The 23545-nt window shown below is 34.5% G+C and overlaps 1 protein-coding gene across 1 annotated transcript; it reads left to right on the forward strand.

Moving 5' to 3' along the window:
- The first annotated feature begins 2563 nt into the window (after nt 1–2563).
- On the forward strand, nt 2564–3471 carry LOC120128292 (aquaporin PIP2-3-like). Its single transcript, XM_039145999.1, has 3 exons — nt 2564–2635; nt 2810–3101; nt 3203–3471. Exons 1-3 carry the CDS (start codon nt 2564–2566, stop codon nt 3469–3471), a joined length of 633 nt encoding a protein of 210 aa, XP_039001930.1.
- The last annotated feature ends 20074 nt before the right edge of the window (nt 3472–23545 follow it).

Raw genomic sequence — 23545 nt, forward strand, 5'->3', positions numbered from 1 at the left:
ATAATTTTATAATTCCTATACTTCAATAACTAAAAATAATTATTTTAATATATCTTAGTGTTTCTTAATATATTTTATCCTAATATGTAATTAACATCCCAAATTTGAATGTTAAGATCCATCATTGATTTGAGTACGTCTTGAGTGACTGAAGGATAAGTCGGAGTTGCCAGTTCCCTGGGCCCAAATGTCAAACTAAATCACAGAGAACTGGAATGATTTACACGTCACCGACAAGCCAAAGTCTTGTTGGTTTCCTCCGCCACTGCTTTGGTCATCAAGGCATTTATGGCCCAAAAACTTAGGGTTTATTGCCATTTTAATGATCGGAATGGTATTTATGGCATGGATGGTGTATTTTCATGAATTTGTTTATGGCCAATAGAATAGCTAAGGATTTGAAGTTGATCATTTCTAATATGGAATTAGAGTATCCTCGTGACCTGTGTTGGCTGAACCAACACGTTCTTTGGGAGAGTAGCCGCTCTCGACCAATCCAGGGTTTCAATGCTGAATATGCAAACCGCTGTGCTGAATGAATTTGGAGTAATCGTGTACATACAAGGATCCAATTGTACGATATATATGAGTAAAAGGACACGTTAAATCATACCAATTCAACCCGCCCCGATCGTGGACACCTGAAGGGCTCTGATTCAGCACTTAAATTTCGTAAGACAACGCATGGCCTCTTAAGTGGTCCAATTTTGGGATGAATCATAATTTGTAGAACCTTCCTAATGAAAGGGTGTCTAATAATAAACACATGGATGACGGTGCGCCATGAATTGCCCTCTCTGTCTCCTGATATTTTTAGTCATCCCCCTCTATTTAACCACTTTCCTTCATTCTCGACATTCATCGCAATTGAAGTCTCAGCGTTTATTCATCTCTCTTCTTCCACGGGATCAAGGAAGAAGAGAGAAACCCTTTGTTCATCGTCAATTAAAGATTCCATAAAAGTACCTCCTCTTTTTACCATAATGGCCCAGGGATGTTTAAAGATATGTTCATGGATGACAACGCCTCCACCTCCTATTATTTACCCTCTTAAGCCTTCCAATTCTCCCCTTTTGGAGACCATAGTCGAAGACGCTTGCGAGGAATATGGTGAAGATGCATCAAATCCCTCCACCCACTCTACGGAATGTGGTGAAAATCTATCAAGATTTGAAAGGAGGGGTGGAAGCTAAGTACTTCTTAAAGCAACAATGTAGTTTAGATTATTATGCATTCCTTCTTTCGTTGTTTTGTACATATGGTCTTCCAATGAAAGAACGTAATGAATATTTAATCTCTTATTGTTATCTTTTTGGTCCTCAACTGCAGGTTTCTCTTAATATATTAATTATACACAAAAACATATTACAAAAATTGTAGTCTATACACTCGGTCGTAAATCCTTTCGTGCTCATAAAGCTATGGATGCTCATCTCCATGTTTATAAGAATGGAAGCCTTTTCGCTGAAATCAGAGCTCATTCTACTTTTATTTCGAGGATTAAGGATCTTTAACCCCGTGACACTAAATTAAAATGTATTTTTGATCGAATTGACAATAACTCTGATTCTGAATTCTCTTTCAAATCAAAAGGACTTCAATATTTTTAAAATCAAATGTATATACCTATTAACTCAAAATTGAAATATGATATTTTTTATGAAGCTCATTGTAGTTCTTTATCAGTTCACCATGAATCAATTAAGATGTACATAGGTCTTCGTGAATATTATTGGTGGCATGGGATGAAAAGAACCGTCACCGAATTCATCTCTAAGTTTTTGATATGTCAACTAATCACTTAAATTTACAAGCTTAAATTCAATTAAATCCTTAACTTCTAACTTATAAAAGTTTGCATTTTGGTCCTTTATTCAAATTAGGCTTGATTCTTTTCAATTCTAAATTATTTGAATTTAATTTTTAATCTAGAATAAAGATTCTAAATTTCAAACTAAACACCGAAAAAATATTTTTCAATCATCAAAAGTTAAAAGATAATAAACTGAGTTTAAAGATGTTGCACATATATTTAAAATATAATATAATATAATATAATAGTATAAATTTATAAAATGGTCGAGCTGGACCCATCGGGCTGAGGCCATAAATATTGGAGTTTGGTCAATGTTTAAAGTGAGATTAAATTTTGGAGGAATTTTAAAATTTGAATAGATAAGTGGACCTTTAAACAAGTGTAGTTGATAGTATCTCTTGTTATATTATCCTTTCATTTATGTTTGGTGTTCTAATTATGTAGTTTAATTTCATCTTAGGAAGCATTTTGTTATGTACTTTTGAAATAGTTGATCAAATTCACGAATAAGATAATCGATTTTCCTTGTCATTCAAAACCTCATCACTTAGCAAGGTTGTGGGATCGATTATCTAAAGCCTTTGAAGTGAGATTGATCGAATCTGTTATAGAGTGATGTAACTATAAAAGGAATTTTTAAATAGTTAAAAAAACGTATAAATATAATAAAAGAAATTTTAAATATAAAAACTATAAAAGGAAATAGAAACGACTAGAAACAACGAGGGAGACGAAGAATCAAAGTCCATGAACAATTACAAAACAGTGGTGGCTCATGGTGGGGTCTCCGACAATATAATAAACCTATGGGGCGGCACAGTGATATGTTCAATTAACACACACTCACCGAGTATACATAAACACATCTTCTCCACTTCTCAATACTTCCGATCACAAACAAATAAAATTTCTTCTCGTCTCTTTAAAATTCCAATCATCTTTTCGGTTACTTTGGCATTTGAATGTCCTGAGAAAGTATGGGTAAGGACATAGGACATTGAGGTTGGTGGCGAGTTCCAAGCCAAGGACTACCATGATTCACCACCGGCTCCATTGGTGGACGCCGAGGAGTTAACAAAGTGGTCATTATATAGAGCCGTCATAGCTGAGTTCATCGCCACGCTCTTGTTTCTGTACATCACCGTCTTGACGGTGATCGGATACAAGAGCCAGGTCGACTCCACCAAGGGCGGTGACGATTGTGGCGGCGTTGGCATTCTCGGCATCGGTTGGGCTTTCGGTGGCATGATCTTTATCCTTGTTTACTGCACCGCTGGTATCTCTGGTAAGTTTCATAACTCTTCACATCACCATGTGTTTGATGAGAGGGGTATGTGTTTTTTTCCCTATGTTTCTAACTGGTTTAGGTCAATTATATGTATGCAGGAGGACACATTAACCCAGGAGTGACATTCGGGCTTTTCTTGGCTAGGAAAGTGTCAATGGTTCGAGCCATACTTTACATGGCGGCTCAATGCCAGGGTGCCATTTGTGTGTGGTCTGGTGAAGGCATTCCAAAAAATCATATTACAATCAGTATGGAGGAGGAGCCAACAGCCTTGCAGATGGATACAGCACTGGAACTGGTTTGGGAGCTGAAATCATCGGCACCTTTGTTCTTGTCTACACTGTTTTCTCGGCAACTGATCCCATGAGGAATGCCAGAGACTCCCATGTCCCTGTATGTCCGCAAATTTCTTCAAAAATTTCTCAACTTCTTAGTATGTTTGTTCTTAGGTACTTATTATTCAAATTTTGATTTAACTTCTTATTGGATTTGTTGTGTGTAATCACCATTTTTACCTCTCCATTCCAGCAGCCCCTCCACGTTGCACATTCCAGCACATTCCAGCAGCTCCAGAAGCCAGCTGCCCCCTCCACGTTTCAGCAACTCTCCAACAACGACAACCGTCCAACACCTCACCAACTGTCTCTCCTTGTTATAGCTCAGCCGCCACACCCACGACCACCAATGCTCCACGTCCTGAATCAATTCATCATCACAAAACAAAAGATAATATTTTATTTCTTTTCACATGTAAATTGGGACTATAAAAACCCGAGAACAATTCAAAAAAAAAAAGAGGAGGAGGAGGAGTAAATACACAGCAAATTGAAAAGGAAAAAGCATTACAAAAGTTATTTTTACATTTGATTCATTTTTTCAGCATTATATTTTATTTATTTATTTATTTTCGGAAAAAAAAGTAAGTTAATTAAATAAAAAAAACAGAAAAGAGAAGAGTTGAAAGCTTTGGGTGTTCTGCCGTCTGAAAAATGAGAGGAAGAAGATGAGTTTTAAGTTTATAAAATGTTTGGGTAAACTACACGTCAGGTCCCTAGGCTTTAAGAGTTCATTACTTTATTCACTTAAAATAGGGAAAATACGAAATAATCCCTCTAATTTAGGAGGCTATTTATAATTTAGTCCTTGCTATGCTTTTATATATATTTTAGGTAAATGACAGATTTAGTCCTTTAATTTTAATAATTAATATTTTAATCCAGAAAGCATGTTTTAACTTGTTTTAATTTAATTTTCGAATTTAATATAGTTTTAATTTAGTCACCAAATTAATAAATATGTAAAATAGCATAATCATACACTAAAATTTTAATAAATTAATTACGAATTAGATATTTATTTTTAATACATTTTAATTTAGTCATTGACTTTAAAATTATTAGCTTTTATTATATAGTTTTAATCTCATTTATTTTAGTTGTTGATTTAATTTTATATGTTTATTTGCAATATATTATTATTATTATTATTATTATAAACATATACATATAATAAATAATATTTATTTATTTATTAATTTATTTTTTATTTTTATAATAATAAATTCTAATAATATTAAAGAAAAGGACTGTCTTAAAGCACCTAGAAGTCCGTTTTCTAATATTTTTTATCATATAAAATATATATTAATTTTTAAGAAACATTTTTAATATTTATTTTATTTATTAATATAGAAGAAAAGAGTTGTCGTAAAGCACCTAGAAGTCATTTTCTAATATTCTTAAATAAATAAATATCCTATTTATATATATATATTATTTTATTTTAATTATTTTTATAGAAATGTTTTTATTAATATTTATTTACTTTTAACATCGAAGAAAAGAGATATCTTAAAGCACCTAGAAGTCCCTTTATGATATTTCTAAGTAAATAAATATCTTATTTATAAAAAAATATATATATATATATATATATATATATATATATATTAATATATTTTCTTAAAATAAATTTGAAATAACATGATTAATAATTAAATATATTTTTGAATTTTTAAATTTTCAATAATAGAGACAAATTATAATTAATGAAGTACCAATTTTGGGCATTGTGGGGGTGCTAATCATTCCCCAAACGTAATCGACCATGAATCCCTTTTTTATTATAAAAAAGAACGAATTTTTGGTTTATACGCAGATTAGTTTAAATTATGTTTTCTTAAAAACTATTTTAAAAGATTATTTTTAGGTATTTGACTTACCTAACCCAAAAATGTCAATGGCGACTTCAAAATATTTCTAAAACACCATTTTTTATCCACATTACTTTTTCCAACTAAGTAAAATTTGTACCCGGGTAAAAACCAATTACGACAGCTTGGCGACTCCGTTTGGGAGTTGGGCAAACTTTAAAATCAATTATAAATTGTCTCTATTAATTAAAAATTAAAAATTCATATATTTAATTTTTAATTCTTTCTTTTCAAAATTTTTATATATACGTATTATTTTCATAATATTTATATGTATATTATTTTATTAATGTTTCATTTTATTTTTCAAGTATTTTATTTCATTATTTATCTGTCAGAGGTTTGAACATTTATCCTCACACACAACACATGCATTGCATAAACATAATCTCTATAACTGAGATTTGTCCCTTTTAAGTGGGAGTGAAAGTGACGTCTTCGTGAGAATTTATTCTCCGTGTCAGACCTAGCAAGTAGCATTCGGGGTTCATATGCTCTATGTCTTCGTGAGAATTTATTCTCCGTGTCAGACATAAAGAAATGTGTCCCCTCGAATTGAACTCGGTCTGCTTAAGTCTGTAGTGGACTAGGATTGAGGGTTGGCAGCCCAAAGGGGCATCAACAAGGACAATTCGAGTACCTTTACTCCTAGAACTGAAACTCTGCATATAATAAACCCTAGAAATTCACCTGATCTAAGACAGTACTGAACCTCTGTTTATAGGTATACACAAAGGAGAAATAAGTTCTAACTTTTTGCCTTTTGATTTATTTAATTTTTTCCTTTTTCTGAATAAATGCCTGCGAACTAGAAATCATGCGGTTAGGTTAATTTTTCCAAACAAAACATGAAACTAGAAAGCATGAGGTTAGGATTTATTATATACCATGATAAATAAATTTTTTTCTTTCAATTAGTTGGTACTAACCATTTTAATTTTTCTTATTTTCCCATTACAAAGTTTTTTTTGCTCTAATTTGTTTATATTGTTTTCTTTTGGTTGCATTGCATGATCCTGGCATAACCAAAAGGTGTTAACTGGAAAGACTGTTCATCAAATTGGAAAGAAATCATAAATGGACAAAAAGTTTTATGATCGAACAAAATATGACACAACCGTGGAATGGCATCCTGAGGGAACTCCGAGGATAGAGGAGAGCTAGGCACCCAAAGATTGTATGCCCATTAAAGAGCAAAAGGAGATACGAGAAATAAGAGAGCAGATGTCCAAGATGATGGAAAGAATATCTGTTTTGACCAAAGGAAAAGAGATTCCGGCACAAATAGAGACAGTCGTCATTTGTATTCACAAGATATCTGGAGATACCCAGGAAATGGTGACAACTGTAAAAAAAACTCCCAGAGATGAGAAGAAATCATGTAATCTGAAGTCGTCAAAGTTTAGTCTGCTCCCGACGTCTAAAACTCAGGTTTAATCCAAGACAAAAGGCGGTTCTTATTTTGATGCTATCCCTATATCATATAAGGAGTTATATGAAAAGCTACTTGAAGCGCAAGAAGTGGCCCCGTACTACATAAAACCGTTCCAACCTCCGTATCCGAATTGGTATGACATTAACTTTTATTGTGAATATCATGCTGGAGCTCAAGGACATACCATCGAATATTGTCTTTCCTTCAAACGTCGAGTACAAAGTCTTCTGGATCATGGAACCTTACAATTTGTGATAATTAATCGACCTAGATTGGTAATTGAAGGTCCTGCTAGATTAATACCAAAAGTCTTCAAAGGTAAGAGTATCAGTAAGGGCACCCAGAAAGAAGAAAATTTGCTGAGGTCTGAGGCTCAAATACGTCATCTAAAGATTGCAAACGATAAATTGAGCACCAAAATGGAAACCATGCATGAAGATTTCCAAAAGGTCAGTCAAGCCTTTCAAATAACTGGCCTAGGAAACACCCCAGAAGAGTGGATAACAGGGGTCACCAAACTGAAAAAGAACTGTAACATACATGAAGGACGAGCCAAGAAGTTTTCTTATGATTTACGAGTTGCAGAAAAAAAGACACAATACATCTGTCAGTGAATTAAAAAGATGTCAAGTCGAAAATCAAAGGTTAAATATGGCTATGACCAACATGGAAGCATCATATCAGATCCATCAGCTTGAGATCGATACTGAATTAGAAGTCACTAAGACCAGAAACAAGACGTTGGAGAAATGTTCAGATGAGTATAGAGATCTTGTACAAGAACTTCTTGGACACAAAGGGTCTCTTACAAAATGAGCAACGCTGAGAATTGACACAGAATATGAAGGAAAAAGACAATGTCACGAAGGAAGTTGTTGCTCAAGCAAGCAATGTGGCTCATAAGCCGGTGAACTTAGTTGGCTTCGCTAGAGAATTAAAGCAGATGGATAACTCCACACCTGAACATGAGTGGAAGTTAATTTGGCTTTTAAGAGAGATAGAGAAATTAGGAGTAAAAGCCATCCCCTATATGTAAAGGTTTTGTTTGATGCACGGAAACTTTTGTGTTCAATGAAATCTGTTCTAAGATGATCACTCTTGAGTAACACCTTTTCATACATGCATTTGCATTTCACATCTTTTCATTTTCGTTTTGTATTTATACTTTTATGTTTGCTTTTGTATTGCACAAGTTACATTCTTATTGTTACATTCACATATTCACATTTGCATCCTTGCATTTTTACGTTTGTATTTACAATTTCATTTTTACATTTGCATCTTGGCATAATTACATTTTGTTTCAAATTATTTTACAATATGGGAATAATTCGTGGAGGATTACATGACAGATTTTTTTAAATCAAAGTGGAGCTAACTTGGTCTTCCTAAAAAAAAATAAGATCCATGAATGAGATCTTAGCAAGGGTCAGTAGAATCGAGAAACTACAAGAGCAACTTATTAAGACTCAACAAGAAATGACTAATCACGCAAAAAAGATCCAAGCTGATTCAAAAGAACAAATGACCACGTTAATGGATATGATGAATGATATGATCCATGTAGAGAAACCCTTAGAGGATTCTGCAGTGAAGGCTATGAATGAGGATCTGAATAATAATGATGAGTTCGACGTGATATTGTCTGATGATTACGAACCTATTAGTGAGTATGGTAATTGAGGACAGCTTCAAGATTTGGTCCCGAAGGGTATGGATGAATTAATAGTGAATGAAGAATCAATGAATGGAAAAAGTTCACTTGTGAGAGATAAGTTTTACCCAAAGAAAAAGGACATAAAAAAGGGTCAAAGGCTAGTCAAGAATAAAAAGAATGTGCAGAGTTTTCAATTTCCTCCTTTCCACTTTTCAGGTGAAAAATCATATTCAAAAATGCTCTCAGCCAGCTTAACTACTCCACGACTTGTTCAGTCACAATGGCCTCCAAATGAGAATTGGACCTATAAGGATGTTCCTTGGATAAATCAGACTGGAATTCCAAGTTGTTCAACTAAGGTTCCTGATAACCTTGAGGGAAATTTCCAAGATCCTTTAGAGCAAGCAATTCAAAAATGCAAGGTAAAAGAAGGGGTTAAAGTTCAACACTCAGAAATTATTGCCTCGACTGAGACTAATGTGATCAAATCCTGTGAAGAATATCAGACACAAGAAAATGGGAAAGGAAATCAAAGCAAAAAGGTTCCCATGGATGTAATCAGAGATTGGCCTGTAGGCCTAAAAATAAACTGGGAAGATGCAACCATGAAAACATCTCAAACACCCATATCAGACTTCCTGAAGTCAGATGAAACTTTGGGTAGTTTAGAGAACAAGACAAATATTATGCCAATCACAGCTGCAATATGTGTTCAGAACCGGGATAAAGCTATTGTCACTAATAAAGATTGTTTTGAGCCCAAATTCCAACCGCTAAACAAGGAGATAAGATCAGACCACAAAGCTGCTAAGGAAGAAATAAAGATTGGTACGTCTGAGGAATCATCCAAACGAGCCCAGATAAGAGAAATGATCAAGAAATGGGGGGCAAGTGAGGACAAAGACTCTGATCCTGTTACACACTCAACATTAGAGGAGTAATGATGCATAATAAATAAACAAGTGGAAGTGATATCTACCATTGTAGTATCTTTCTATTTTTAGGTTCTTGTTTAAACTTGTTTTTTGTTCCTTTCTCTGTCTTATTGTGATAAATAAATTTTTGTTACTTTTATGGTTATGAGCAAGGACTTAAATTTTAATTTTGAAATTTTTGAGTATCAAGTAGATTAAATATATTTTTTCAAGAATTATAAATCTTTAGCAAGTGGTAAAATTATACATATCCCATCCAATGCCAATTACTTGACCCTCATTAAAATCAAATCTTGACCATACATTTACCTGAGACCTTAAAGTCATGTCTCTACTTGTTTTTGAGACACCAAATCCAAATGTTTACATTCTCTGGTAGAGTTGATTGGTTCGTTACCTTCCACTACATACACGACTTCAAAAGTCACACCTTTGTCCTTCCAAATACAAAACTATCATTTTTGTACAGTGAAATCAAAAGACCTCAAAAAGAACCAAACTTTCAAATTATCCGAAAATCTTCCTGCAAGAAGAAATGAGATGAGGCATCATGATCAAGTTATCAAAGATAATTTCGAGTGATTAAGGCATACTCAAAGAAGAAAGAAAAAAGATTGATATATCATGCATTAATTACATTGTTTTCATATAAATAAAGATTAATCTTGAATATTCATCCCCCCTGGGGATACATCTTTTTTACAAAGGCTTCTGTGTATGAGATGACGAACGACATTGTTTCATTTATCCTTTCAAATATATGTATATATATATATCCCTTTTTGTCCCCTTTTAAGCCTATAATATTTTTTCTAATTCAACCCTAACCATGGATCACCCTCCACATTGGGGGGGCAAAGTGAAGATCGTTAATCCAGCCTTATTACGAAGGCAAATCTTCACGAAATTAAGAAAGTTTTGAACTACAAGGTAGATCAAATGCAAAGTGCTTGAAGATCAATCCATTCAAGAATAACGAAAGAATTTTCGAAATACAAGAGGAAAAGAAGGTTCTCAAAGCAATTGGAGTCATATACTCATTCAAAAAAAAAAGGAAAAAATGAAAAAAAAAATTGAATCAAGATGGGTGACTCATGGAGCCTCAAGCTACAAGGTTGATCAAGTGCAATAAGTTCAAAGATTCATATTCAACAAGAAGCACAAGAAATGCTGGAAATAAATAAATCTTATGGAAAAACCCCCAGCAAAGCAAATCCAAGTCAAGCAAGACAAGATTAAAGGCATCAGAATTGATCCTTGGTTTAATTACCCTTAAACACTTGTTTGGGCCTTTTTATCCCTTTCTTTCGTAACCATAAGCCCTAGCCTACGTTACGTACCTGAAAAGTCCATTCTAATCATACATGAATTTCTATGTGAAAGGGACTATCTTCAGATTTCATTCCGCCTCTCAGGATTGATTTTTATTTACAAAATTGTTTTTAAAATCTTTAATACATGATATGAAAAATGATAAAAGGGGGTTCAAGATGTAAATTTTTAAATAACATCTTGGAACCAAATGAGGATTCGAGTTGAAAACCTGAAAAGGCGGCTCGAATATTGAATGGTGCAACAACGACATAAGAGATGATCTTAAGCTCTTGATAAAGCACTGCACATCCCAAAGACGTTCTTGAAATTCTGGAACCAAGAAGTATCTCCATCAGATGAGCATAACAACCCTTCCTTCAAGATAGTGAAATCTCAAAGAAGACATATATTCTTGACCAACCTGAGAGACCTTACTTTACCAGAATCAACCTACACCTTAAATCAATCAATAATTTTGACACTTTCCATAGGACTATGATTTTTTAATTTGAAAGAGTAGTTGATTTATTTGATATTCATTAATTACATGTCTTATGATTTAATTCTATTATGAACCTGAAAAGGGCAATACTTTACAAAATTCTGTCATTCTTCAATAAAGAAAGGAGAAAAAACCTTTTCAAACAGGACAGTCTCAAATGAGGAAGGTTCTTGAAGCAAGTTGTTGTCTATTCTACCTCTATTGAAGAGAAAGAATAAGTCAGGCCAAAAGGATGAAGCATTCTTGAAAGCAAGTGGTCCAAAAAGCCTGAAAGTTTGGAGAATTGAACTTATGATGCTCTTCCGTGAAATTATCAGTAACTTATCAAGAATGATTACCTTATTCTAAAGGGAGATACTGAAAGCCCATTTCAACTAAACCTTTCTATGGTTCGGGAAGAGTGGGATATGTAGGTGTCTATCTTGAAGCAGCATGAGAGACAGTCACTTTAGTAGCCATTACAAGAAAATGTGCTAACAAAAAAAACTTCTAGTTCATCCTGATGATGTTTATTTCTTCCGGTAAAGTTGTTACACGAAATGCCACCGACAACAAGGTCGAATTCGATAAATCTACTCATCAATTGCTCCAACCGATCATCATTCAGTTCTTGCACATTTGTTTTCAAAGGTATGCCAAGACAGTAGAAGGCAACCTCTGCATCACTGATCCCAGAAAAAAAAGACAGGACATTGATATCACCGGAGAACATGTCTCTAGCAGCTCCTCATGTATGGTTTTTAGGGAAACCGAGAAGCATTTTTACCTCATCAGGTTCAAGTGGAGTAACTTTATTTCTTCCAAACCATACCAGATTCCATTTTCGGCACTCATCAAGAACATACTTCTGGACACTCTAAGGTGGCTTATCGTCATAAGCTTCAAGAGCCTTACGGATCCTTTCTGTCAATTTGGCATTTCCTGTACATGTTTGTAAACAGGTCAACTTTGTTCTTGGATCCTAGGAAGATCACAATTTTTCTTTGTCAATGGAAAAACATCATGTATGGTGTGTGGAGGAAGTAGAATAAGAGGAAATATGTTCTCAATTGGCAAATTGTGAATATAGCCCTTTTTCGTGCAGCGGCACAAAAATACTTTGAATCTACAAATTTTGGTTCTACATCGTATAAGTACCGTGACATTTTGGTCCAAACACCAACTGAAGCAAGTGCCACCTTTTCAAAGTAGAAATAAGGAGGCCCAATAGCATATTCTGGAAGTGTTCTTTGAGTTATCTGATCTGGTTTGGTAGGAAATCCAAAACCAATCATCGGATTTGGAAGATGAATTGCATGATTGCTTTCATTAAAAAGCTTCTTTTCAAGCTTCCTCTGCTTCTTCCTTTTCCAAATATCATAGCCCAAGTTTCTCCTTTGCTTGTAATTGGGGTCATTGCATAATGGTTTCCTATCTTCTATCGGAATAAGTGCGTTAGCAGCCTTAGCCATTTGAGCAGCACATATAAAATCTGTCAACTTTGCAATTGATGAATTCAGATCACATATCTCCATGGCTATTGAAGCCTCACCCTCTGAGTACCCCAATTTCGTCAAGTATAACAGTTTATTCTCCTCATTAAAATCAGAATTCAGGATTTCCTCAGTATCAGAAGAACTATCAATATTTGTGAAATCATCCTGAAAGATCGCTTCATAATCAGATGAGTAGTTATCAGAATCAACATGTTGCATGGAAAAGTATATTCCAGAAATAGCCTTTACTGAAAAAAGGTTCATTGTGTCAGCCTGGAATGAGTTACCAAACGATTTATACCGCTCTGTCCGACTAGATCCTTCTAGATCCAAGAAGTGGGCACCTCATTCAGAAGAGGCACATATCTCAGTCATTTTCGTCAGAATGATTGAGCACTTCTTAAGTTTGTGACAACATGAAGAGATTTCCTCAAGTTACTTGACAACTGTTGTTTAGTGACACCAGAATGAGAGTATTCAAGATAAACAGATTTGAGGCACAAATAAAGCTACAAGTACCCACAACGGTACATTGTCAAAATTGAACCTCTTGGGGATCACGATATTGAAATCAAACAAACATTGGAAGTAATCCTTACAGTTTAGAAGGTTGGGGGCATTCTAAATGTCCAATTCAGACAGATTCATGTGGGACATCTTGAAACCCCATTTCAAACAGAAATAGAATAATGGGGCATTTTGGGTATTCTTGGAGGCTCATTTCAACCAGAAATAGAATGTTGAGACATTTTGAAGGTTACTTCAGACATATCCATATGGGGTATTTTGAAGGCTCAGATTAACAAGAAGCAAATACTGGGGCATGCTGAAAGCCCCTTTCAAATCAGAATCAGGAATATTGATGTATTTTGAACATTTGTATTAGCAAATGTTGGGGCATATCGAAAGCCCATTTCAGACAGAAATGATTCATGTGGGGCATTCTGAGGGTCCACGTCAGTATGAATATTTGGGCATTTTGAAAGCTCACATCAACAAGAAGCAAATGTTGGGGTATGCTGAAAACCTATTTCAATCATAATCAGGAACATTGACGCATTTTGAATGTTTACGTCAACAAATGTTGGGGCTTACTGCAAGCCCATTTCAATCAATTGGAATATATGCGCATTTTAAACATTTGTATTAGCTAATGCTGGGGCATGTTGAAAGCCCCTTTCAATCAGAATCAAGAATGTTGACACATTTTGAAAGTTTGTATTAGCCAATGTTGGGGCATGCTGAAGGCCCACATCGTCATATGTTAAAGATCATTTGACATGAGCAAATATTTCCAATAAGACAGAAAGGAATGAAGAATGAAAATGGTGAAACAGTGACAGTGGAGCTGACTATACATTATTGTTTCGTTCATCAGACAGTTACATCAGGATCATATTGTTGAACAAATATCTACTCATCAAGAATGGTTTCAAATACTCAATCTTCTTAAATCATGTTTCACACGACAACATGTTCTTTGTTAAGCTACATCACGGTTGCATGAATAAGGATGGTCCCTAGGCAAACCATTTGATCCAGGGTTCAGTTTCTCAAAATCTTGGCTTTGAATTTTGAATTTTGTGTGTCGGTAATGATTGGAAATATTTCTTTGAGATTCTTGACAGTTAGTTTCAATCATGCTGTTGAGATCACGAAGCTATTTTTCATATCAGTGTTTGTTTACTTGATGATATTGAACAAATAAAGAGGCTCAGCTTATGTTATTCTTATTCCCGTTGTTACTGGGGTTATCATTACCAACCAGTGTGAACTGAGTTTTCATCTATTTGGTTTATCCTGTGTGTTTCATCCCCAACATCAAGAATTCCATAAACCTTTTTCTGTACATGGATCCTATAGCTGAAGTGTTTCTACTTTCTACAATGCTCATTTCGGAAGGAAACGTGATCGATATCACACTTGCCCTTGCTCGAGATGATATCAAGATCAGTTGATATCTCTTATTTAACTCATCACTAGCATATATCGTGAATTTGACCAAGTTTTTAGTCATACCAACATCTCACTTGTATCCCCACTGAGTTTTGTTCTCAAGTGGTCTTGTGACATCATACAAAAGCTTTGAACACTATGCAAAGAGCTTCATTTGATTGAGAACATCTGGGCAGAAGCCACAGGAAATAATGAATGTATTGTTAAATATTTACGAAACATCTGTGTAGAAATCACAAGAAATGATGAATGTGTTGTCAAATGTTTTACAACAAGAAACTAGTGGAGCCAACTAAAGTTGAATGACAAGTTGCCTTGTTCGAGATCCAATTAGATGTGGAGACATGAAAGGAATCAGGATACATCCTCCTTATAATGTGTTGCAAGAGTCAAATCAGAACAGGCATTGATCTCCTAATTAATCCCTGCTGAGTATGACATATCTACATCTACACTTTTCAAAGATGATAGATTCTTTCTTCAAAGATGATAACATATCTCTTTAAAGATGATATGTTCTTTTTTCAAAGATGAAAGCTTTATTGGATTTCTACACAAGTCCAGATAAAGAAAGATGATGTTATCAAAGACAAAATAGGGCATCAAGGTCATAGTTCTGACTACGGAAAGAGTTCCATAAATGAAATATTTTTCTGAGACTTTCATAAAACAAAGAAGACATAAAGATTGCTCTTCCAAATAAAAAATGCCAGCTTAAAATGACATTTTGACCAAAGTGAAGGAAGACGAGTTCACCATTTTAAAATCAAATAAAAATGAACTTAACATTCATGCATCATATTTAGGCATTTGCAAAAATAGATGCATTTTTATTCATTTTATCCATGCTGAATTTTGACAGAAATTTCAAAGATTTTAGCAAAAATTCAAATCCATCACTTGATGGATCAAATTTTCCAGAGAAAGTTCATAATAAGAAGAACTCATCTGAAGAAGGAAGAAGAAGTTCATAATGAGAAGAACTTGTTCAACCTTTTGCATGACTCTATCACAGAAGGAGATAGATCAGCATCAACTTTTCCAGAGAAAGTTCATAATAAGAAGAACTCATCTGAAGAAGGAAGAAGAAGTTCATAATGAGAAGAACTTGTTCAACCTTTTGCATGGCTCTATCATAGAAGGAGATAGATCAACATCAACTTTTCCAGAGAAAGTTCATAATGAGAAGAACTCATCTGAAGAGGGAAGAAGAAGTTCATAATGAGAAGAGCTTGTTCAACCTTTTGCTTCAATTCATCACTCGATGGATCAACATTGCCAGGTAGAAGTTCATAATGAGAAGAACTCATCTGAAGAGGAAGAAGAAATTCATAATGAGAAGAATTTGTTCAACCTTTTGCTTGAATTCATCACTCGATGGATCAACTTTTCCAGAGAGTTCATAATGAGAAGAACTCATCTAAAGAGGAAGAAGAAGTTCATAATGAGAAGAACTTGTTCAACCTTTTGCATGACTCTATTACGGAAAGAGATAGATCAACATCAACTTTTCCAGAGAAAGTTCATAATGAAAAGAACTTATCTGAAGAGGAAGAAGAAGTTCATCCGAGAAGAACTTGTTCAGCCTTTGCATGATTACATCACAGAATGAGATAAATTATCATCCCTAGTGGAAAAGTTCATAATGAGAAGAACTTATAGCTCAGAAGTTTAAACATTTCAAGCTAAAAATGGTGTTTTATGTCTTTGCTCCATTCCTGTTCCACAGCAACGAGCAAAGAGGGGCAGCTGTAATCACCATTTTTACCTCTCCATTCCAGCAGCCCCTCCACGTTGCACATTCCAGCACCTTCCAGCAGCTCCAGAAACCAGCTGCCCCCTCCACGTTTCAGCAACTCTCCAACAACGACAACCGTCCAACACCTCACCAGTTGTCTCTCCTCGTTATAGTTCAGCCGCCACACCTACGACCACCAATGCTCCACGTCCTGAATCAATTCATCATCACAAAACAAAGGATAATATTTTATTTCTTTTCACATGTAAATTAGGGTTAAAAAAACCACAGAACAATTCAAAAAAAAAAGGGGAGGAGGAGGAGCAAATACACAGCAAATTGAAAAGGAAAAAGCATTACAAAGGTTATTTTTACATTTGATTCATTTTTTCAGCATTATATTTTATTTATTTATTTATTTTCGGAAAAAAAAGTAAGTTAGTTAAATAAAAAAAATAGAAAAGAGAAGAGTTGAAAGCTTTGGGTGTTCTGCCGTGTGAAAAATGAGAGGAAGAAGATGAGTTTTAAGTTTATAAAATGTTTGGGTAAACCACATGTCAGGTCCCTAGGCTTTAAGAGTTCATTACTTTATTCACTTAAAATAGGGAAAATACGAAATAATCCCTCTAATTTAGGAGGTTATTTATAATTTAGTCCTTGCTATGCTTTTATATATATTTTAGGTAAATGATAGATTTAGTCCTTTAATTTTAATAATTAATATTTTAATCCAGAAAGCATGTTTTAACTTGTTTTAATTTAATTTTTGAATTTAATATAGTTTTAATTTAGTCACCAAATTAATAAATATGTAAAATAGCATAATCATACACTAAAATTTTAATAAATTAATTACGAATTAGATATTTATTTTTAATACATTTTAATTTAGTCATTAACTTTAAAATTATTAGCTTTTATTATATAGTTTTAATCTCATTTATTTTAGTTGTTGATTTAATTTTATATATTTATTTGCAATATATTATTATTATTATTATAAACATATACATATAATAAATATTATTTATTTATTTATTTATTTATTTATTTATTTTATTTTTATAATAATAAATTCTAATAATATTAAAGAAAAGGACTGTCTTATGCACCTAGAAATCCGTTTTCTGATATTTTTTATAATATAAAATATATATTAATTTTTAAGAAATATTTTTAATATTTATTTTATTTATTAATATATAAGAAAAGAGTTGTCTTAAAGCACCTAGAAGTCATTTTCTAATATTCTTAAATAAATAAATAAATATCCTATTTTTATATATATATTATTTTATTTTAATTATTTTTATAGAAATGTTTTTATTAATATTTATTTACTTTTAACATCGAAGAAAAGAGCTGTCTTAAAGCACCTAGAAGTCCCTTTCTAATATTTCTAAGTAAATAAATATCTTATTTATAAATATATATATATATATATATTAATATATTTTCTTAAAATAAATTTGAAATAACATGATTAATAATTAAATATATTTTTGAATTTTTAAATTTCCAATAATAGAGACAAATTATAATTAATGAAGAACTAATTTTGAGCGTTGTGGGGGTGCTAATCCTTTTCCAAACGTAATCGACCACGAATCCCTTTTTTATTATAAAAAAGAACGAATTTTTGGTTTATACGTAGATCAGTTTAAATTATGTTTTCTTAAAAACTATTTTAAAAGATTATTTTTAGGTATTTGACCTACCAAACTCAAAAAGATCAATGACGACTCCAAAATATTTCTAAAACATCATTTTTTATCCACATTACTTTTTTCAACCAAGTAAAATTTGTACCCGGGCGAAAACCGATTACGACACTGTGTTCATGGTTCACTAGGCAACTATTCCCATCACCGGCACCGGCATCAACCCTGCTCGTAGTTTCGGAGCGGCTGTTATCATCAACCAGGACAAGCCTTGTGATGACCACTGGATTTTCTGGGTTGGTCCATTCATTGTACATTTTTCTCATTAAATTTAAAGAATTTAAATTTCAGTCACTTACATAGTTATATTATTGATTTATTAAATTTTAGTTATTTATGTTAGTCTAAGAATACTAATTTGACCCTCAACTTTAGAAAAAATATTATTTTGACTTGAAATTTTAGATTAATATAAATTTAACCTATAAATTCGATCAAAGTCTCCTTTCATCGTCACCATTCACCACCATCGATGGTCATACTCATCGTTGACTGTTAAACTCCGAAATTTACAATTCACTCTTTTCTAACATTTTGAATACAAATCTAGTATATTTCACTAGAAAATATCCAAAACTCTACAGATTTAGTTTAGAACATTTTGACTTCCTTTAAAATTAAATCATAGTGATAACTTTATTATTAATATTTCTTTAAAAATAAAGATATTAAAAATCTAAATCTGCATATTTTTTTCTTCAATATTTTTATGTTATTTTTATTATGTTTGGAATATTAATTACAATTTTTTAACATGCCATCTGAACCGGAAACGACCCAAATCTGCCAAATAAGCCTGATTGCATCCTCTACTCACAGATGGTGTTACATGTCAAGATTTCATATTTTTGCATGTTTTAAGCTGGAGCTTTCCTCGTTTTCTCATGCCACCTTTCTCTCTCAGGAAACTTCTTGTAACAAGACGGGCATTAATGTATTAATGGCAATGCATTAAACCCTGATGTTGAGGAATTATAAATTCCAATCTTTTCATTTTAATCTATTCATTCAATGCTGAAACAATATCACCAAATAAAGGCTTCAGCATCAAACAAACTTTGTCCCCGGACAAAGGTTTATATAATGCCTTGTGTTCTACAACTTTAGACATTAAATCCTCGAGAATTTTACTATTTCTAAGATCCCAGCCATGCCTAAACAAGCCGTCAAAATGTGTTTCTCTCTGTTTATAGTGCTCTCATTGTTAGTAAACTATAGTGTTTCCACAAATTCGACTAAGCAATATGCTCCAACAGCATCGGAATCTGTAGACAGATCTACAGAGCCAACTGATGTTCAAACCGAAGGTGAACAAGATCTCTTAGACCAACAGCTTGCATCTTCACCATCTGTCAATGCTGATAACAATATCACGATTTCTCCTTCTGTCGTCGATAATTCGGTCCTCGACACCGGAGATACAGACAGTCACTCTCGAGAGAATACGTCGGTCGCTCTATGGAATGCCGATCCTCCAGCTGCTGAAACCAATGGGAATGGCATTGGAGTTACTGTCCAAGAAAACACCTCTCTTCCTGCTACTGTTGAAACCACAGGTGATAACGATAGCCTTACTTCACCTTCTCCTTCTGTTGTCGATAATTCGGTCCTCGACACCGGAGATATGGATAGTCTCTCAAGAGAGAATACATCGGTCTCTCGATCGAATGCCGATCCTCCATCTGCTGAAACCAAAAGGAGTGGCATTGGAGTTATTGAACAAGAAAACACCTCTGTTCCTCCAACTGTTGAAACCAATGGTGATAACAGTAGCCTTACTTCTCCTTCTCCTTCAACTTCGATGGATGATAATTCGGTCCTCGACACCGGAGACATGGAGAGTATCTCCCAAGAGAATACATCAGTCCCTCTTTCGAAAGCTGATCCTCCAGTTGCTGAAACCAAAGAGAGCAGCAATGAAGATCTTGTCCAAGAAAACACATCCCTTCCTCCAACTGTTGAAACCAGAGAGGAAGGAAATAATGTTTCACAAGAGAATGCATTGGTTCCTTCATCTCCTCCTCCTTCTCTTTCCCCTGCATACGTCGACACCCCGGCTTTCGAAACCTCAGACGACGGAAGTTTCACTCAAGAAAATCAATCTCCTCCTTCCAACACTGTATCCGAAAATCCCGAAAATGAACCTCAACTTAACGACTACAACTCCCAACCGAGCAATGTCATCCTGGCACCGTCGAAGGCAGTTTCATACCCCGGGTTAGACCCCACCATCGAATCGACTCCTCCGAAAGATGACACTTACGATTCAGCTCCAACCAGTAACCAGCATACAATCCTACCATTCAACTACAGGGCCGAAGATGAGCCTGTCGAGCCATCCGAAGAAGAGGAGGATTCTTGGAACAGAGCGAATGGAGCAGTGGCTGGTGTCCTGGTTGGTGCTTGTGTTATTGGGGTGGCAGCTTTCGTGTACCAGAAGAGGAAGAAAGACAATGTTAGAGCACAATATCAATATCAGTGCTTGGGCAAGAAAGAAGGGGCTTGAACTTTGAACCATCTGTGAAGCTATATCATTTTACATTTATTGTTATTGTAGTGCTACACTATATATAGAATTTGGAGTGCATGAATCATGAAGGATCTATCTAAGAAACATGCAGCTTCACGTATGATGAGGTTGGAGAAGAATGCTTCCACTTGGATTTCTTCAGGACTTTTCGTTTGGTGATTTGTCCCCATATATACAAGTATAATTGGAATGTCTTTACTGATTTTGATTGTAATTGAATAAATATAGTTGCAAAGATATTAATACTTTTGGTTAACTACATGTTTAATCCTTAAACTATTACTTTTGTTCCGTCTTCATACCTAATATTTGGTTTAAAATTTAATTTGTCCAACAACTTATAGATGGAACATTTAAATTTACTTAGTCATGACCAGCAAGTAAATTAGCGTGACAAATCGCATGATGCTCATGGTAAATTTATTAACGCACTTTTCTCATTTTCACAGGGAAAAACGTCACAAATTTAGGCCGGTCTTTATTTTTCTCTTCCATTGTTACCCCTCCGATAAAAGATTTGAGTCTTTGTGATTACGGATGGCAAACGGGCGGGTCGGGTGCAGATATCCCCTCCCCCATCCCCATACCCACATAATATTTTTCAATCCACCATCCGTCCACCCCATGATGGGTACAAATTTTCAAATCCACACCCGCCCACGCGGGTACATTTTCAAATCCATCCCCACACTTACTACCCACTAGCGACATACCCATCTAGACCCGCCTGACAGTAAACTAATGGGATGTTGGAGTTGGTTCCCAGACAGTTCGTGAGCATGTAGTCTACGAATGTTATGGAGACAGATTGTAGGGAGCATGTAGTCGCAGAGCTGAATTGTTGTGTTGCTTTCGATGTTAATGCTCATAGTGCGCCTAATATGGGTTTTGAGGGGCTAAAGAACATGGAAACTGCTGCTTTTTATGTTAATGCTTATAGTACGGCTAATTTGTGTTTAGATGGGCAGCATGGGCTAAAGAACATGGAAAGTGACGTGGTTAGTGGGATTATGGGTTTAATCAAAGAGCCGAATATTTCCCTAATTAAAGACTAAATATCCTTAATATTTGGTTAAATTATATGTTATATATTATACAATATTAAAATTTATAAATTAGTCTTTAAAATTACACCTAAATTCATAATGATCTAAAATTTAATAGATATTTAGCTGGGCGGGCGGATGTGGGGCGGGCGGATGCGGGGCGGGTAATGTCTCAAACCCATTACCCGCCCACCACCCACGATGGGTACCACTTTATAAATCCACACCCACCCACTACCCGCTAAAATTATACCCATCCCCGCTCCAATTGGAGCGGATGCGGTGCGAAATCCACGAAACTGTACCCGTTTGCCATCCCTATTTGTGATCATCATCTTTAATAATTCTACGTATAAATTAAAAGAAAAAATGTCATCTATGTTTATAATCACCATTTTTCATATCGTACATCATTAGAACTTATTTTACCAACTCTAAATTGAAATATCATCCCAATGAATTCATATGATAACTATTCAAGATTTTATACTCAAAATCATCACCGATAAGAAAAGCATAATAATCATCTTTGTAGGAGGAAACGATCATTTGATAAATTAGACCCAAACAAAAAGAGAAGAACTAATAGTATATTACATGGTTTTGATTCCTTCGTTTCACTGTGTTAAGATACAACTTTAACTATCATATAATGCAATCAAAACAAAAGAAAGAGGAGAAGAAGAAAACTTTAGAATCATTTTTATTGTAAATCAAAAGCTGCATTCACTCAAAACAAGAGGAGTTTATATAGTAAGCTGACTAACAGCTCTAACTGCTTCTTTTACCAACTTAGTACGCAACGTAAACAAGCCACATAAGCAAGCTTGTAACAAACTCTTAACAGCTGCTTAACAAACTCTTAATAGTTGCTTAACAAACTCATGCACAGCAAACAACGTAACAACTCAACAGGTAACATAGCAATGCATTTCATACTTCAACATTCACCTTGCTTAGTAGCTCTTGAAAATTCATTACCAACTTATCAAACTCTTCATTTATCAACATTCACCCTGCGTAACAATCTTGCAAAAACTGTTAACCTTCATTTATCAACATCCTCAATAATGCTTGTACTGCATAGCTCAGAAACCAATGACTTAACTTTTAGTTGAACAATTAGCAATCGTAGTCTATGCTTTAGAAACAAAGGAGCAGACAGTGGTTTCGTGAAAATATCAGCAACTTGCTCAATTGGTGGAACTTCATGAACATGCAGTCTTCCAGCAACAACCATCTCTCGAACAAAGAACAAATCCAACTCCATATGTTTAATTTTAGAATGAAGAACTGGATTGACACATACAACAACAACACTCGAATTATCACACCATATCGTATGTGTGCCATGCAGAACAACATGCAGCTCAGAAAGTAAATATTGAAGCCATCTCATGTCTACTGCAGTACAGGCAACACTTTGATATTCAGCCTCAGCAGTGGATCGAGCTACAACTTGTTGTTTGCGAAAACTCCACGAGACCAAGTTTCTAGAAAAATGAATGTAATAACCAGAAGTAGAACGCCTATCATCCACATCCGACCCCAGTTGGCATAAACAAAACAAGTCAGCATTAACTTGGAGGAAGGTGAGAAGCGTAAACCAAAATCAATGGTACCCTGCAGATAACGCAGAATTCACTTTACAGCTTGAAAATGAGTATCAAGAGGAGCCTGCATGAATTGACATACTCGATTGACTACAAAAGCAATATCAGGACGAGTGATGACAACATATTGCAATACACCAACAATGCTTCTATAGTAAGCTGCATCTTCAAAATGAGATCATTCCTTACTCTACAGCTTACAACTCGACACCATTGGTGTAGGAAGACTCCTGGCTCCAGCAAAACCTCTACGTTGTAGCAAATCAATAATATATTTGCGTTAACTCAACACAATATCACCTACCTC

Source organism: Hibiscus syriacus, unplaced genomic scaffold (assembly GCF_006381635.1).
Source record: "Hibiscus syriacus cultivar Baekdansim isolate YM2019G1 unplaced genomic scaffold, ASM638163v2 tig00001518_pilon, whole genome shotgun sequence".
NCBI classification, from domain to species: Eukaryota; Viridiplantae; Streptophyta; class Magnoliopsida; order Malvales; family Malvaceae; genus Hibiscus; species Hibiscus syriacus.

Excerpts from the sequence above, each read along its gene's own strand:
- LOC120128292 (XM_039145999.1), top strand. The coding sequence starts at position 2,564 with ATGAACAATTACAAAACAGTGGTGGCTCATGGTGGGGTCTCCGACAAT. Across the intron at positions 2,636-2,809 it reads TAAACCTATGGGGCGGCACA|GACATTGAGGTTGGTGGCGA; the intron begins GTGATATGTTCA and ends GTAAGGACATAG. Across the intron at positions 3,102-3,202 it reads CTGCACCGCTGGTATCTCTG|GAGGACACATTAACCCAGGA; the intron begins GTAAGTTTCATA and ends ATATGTATGCAG.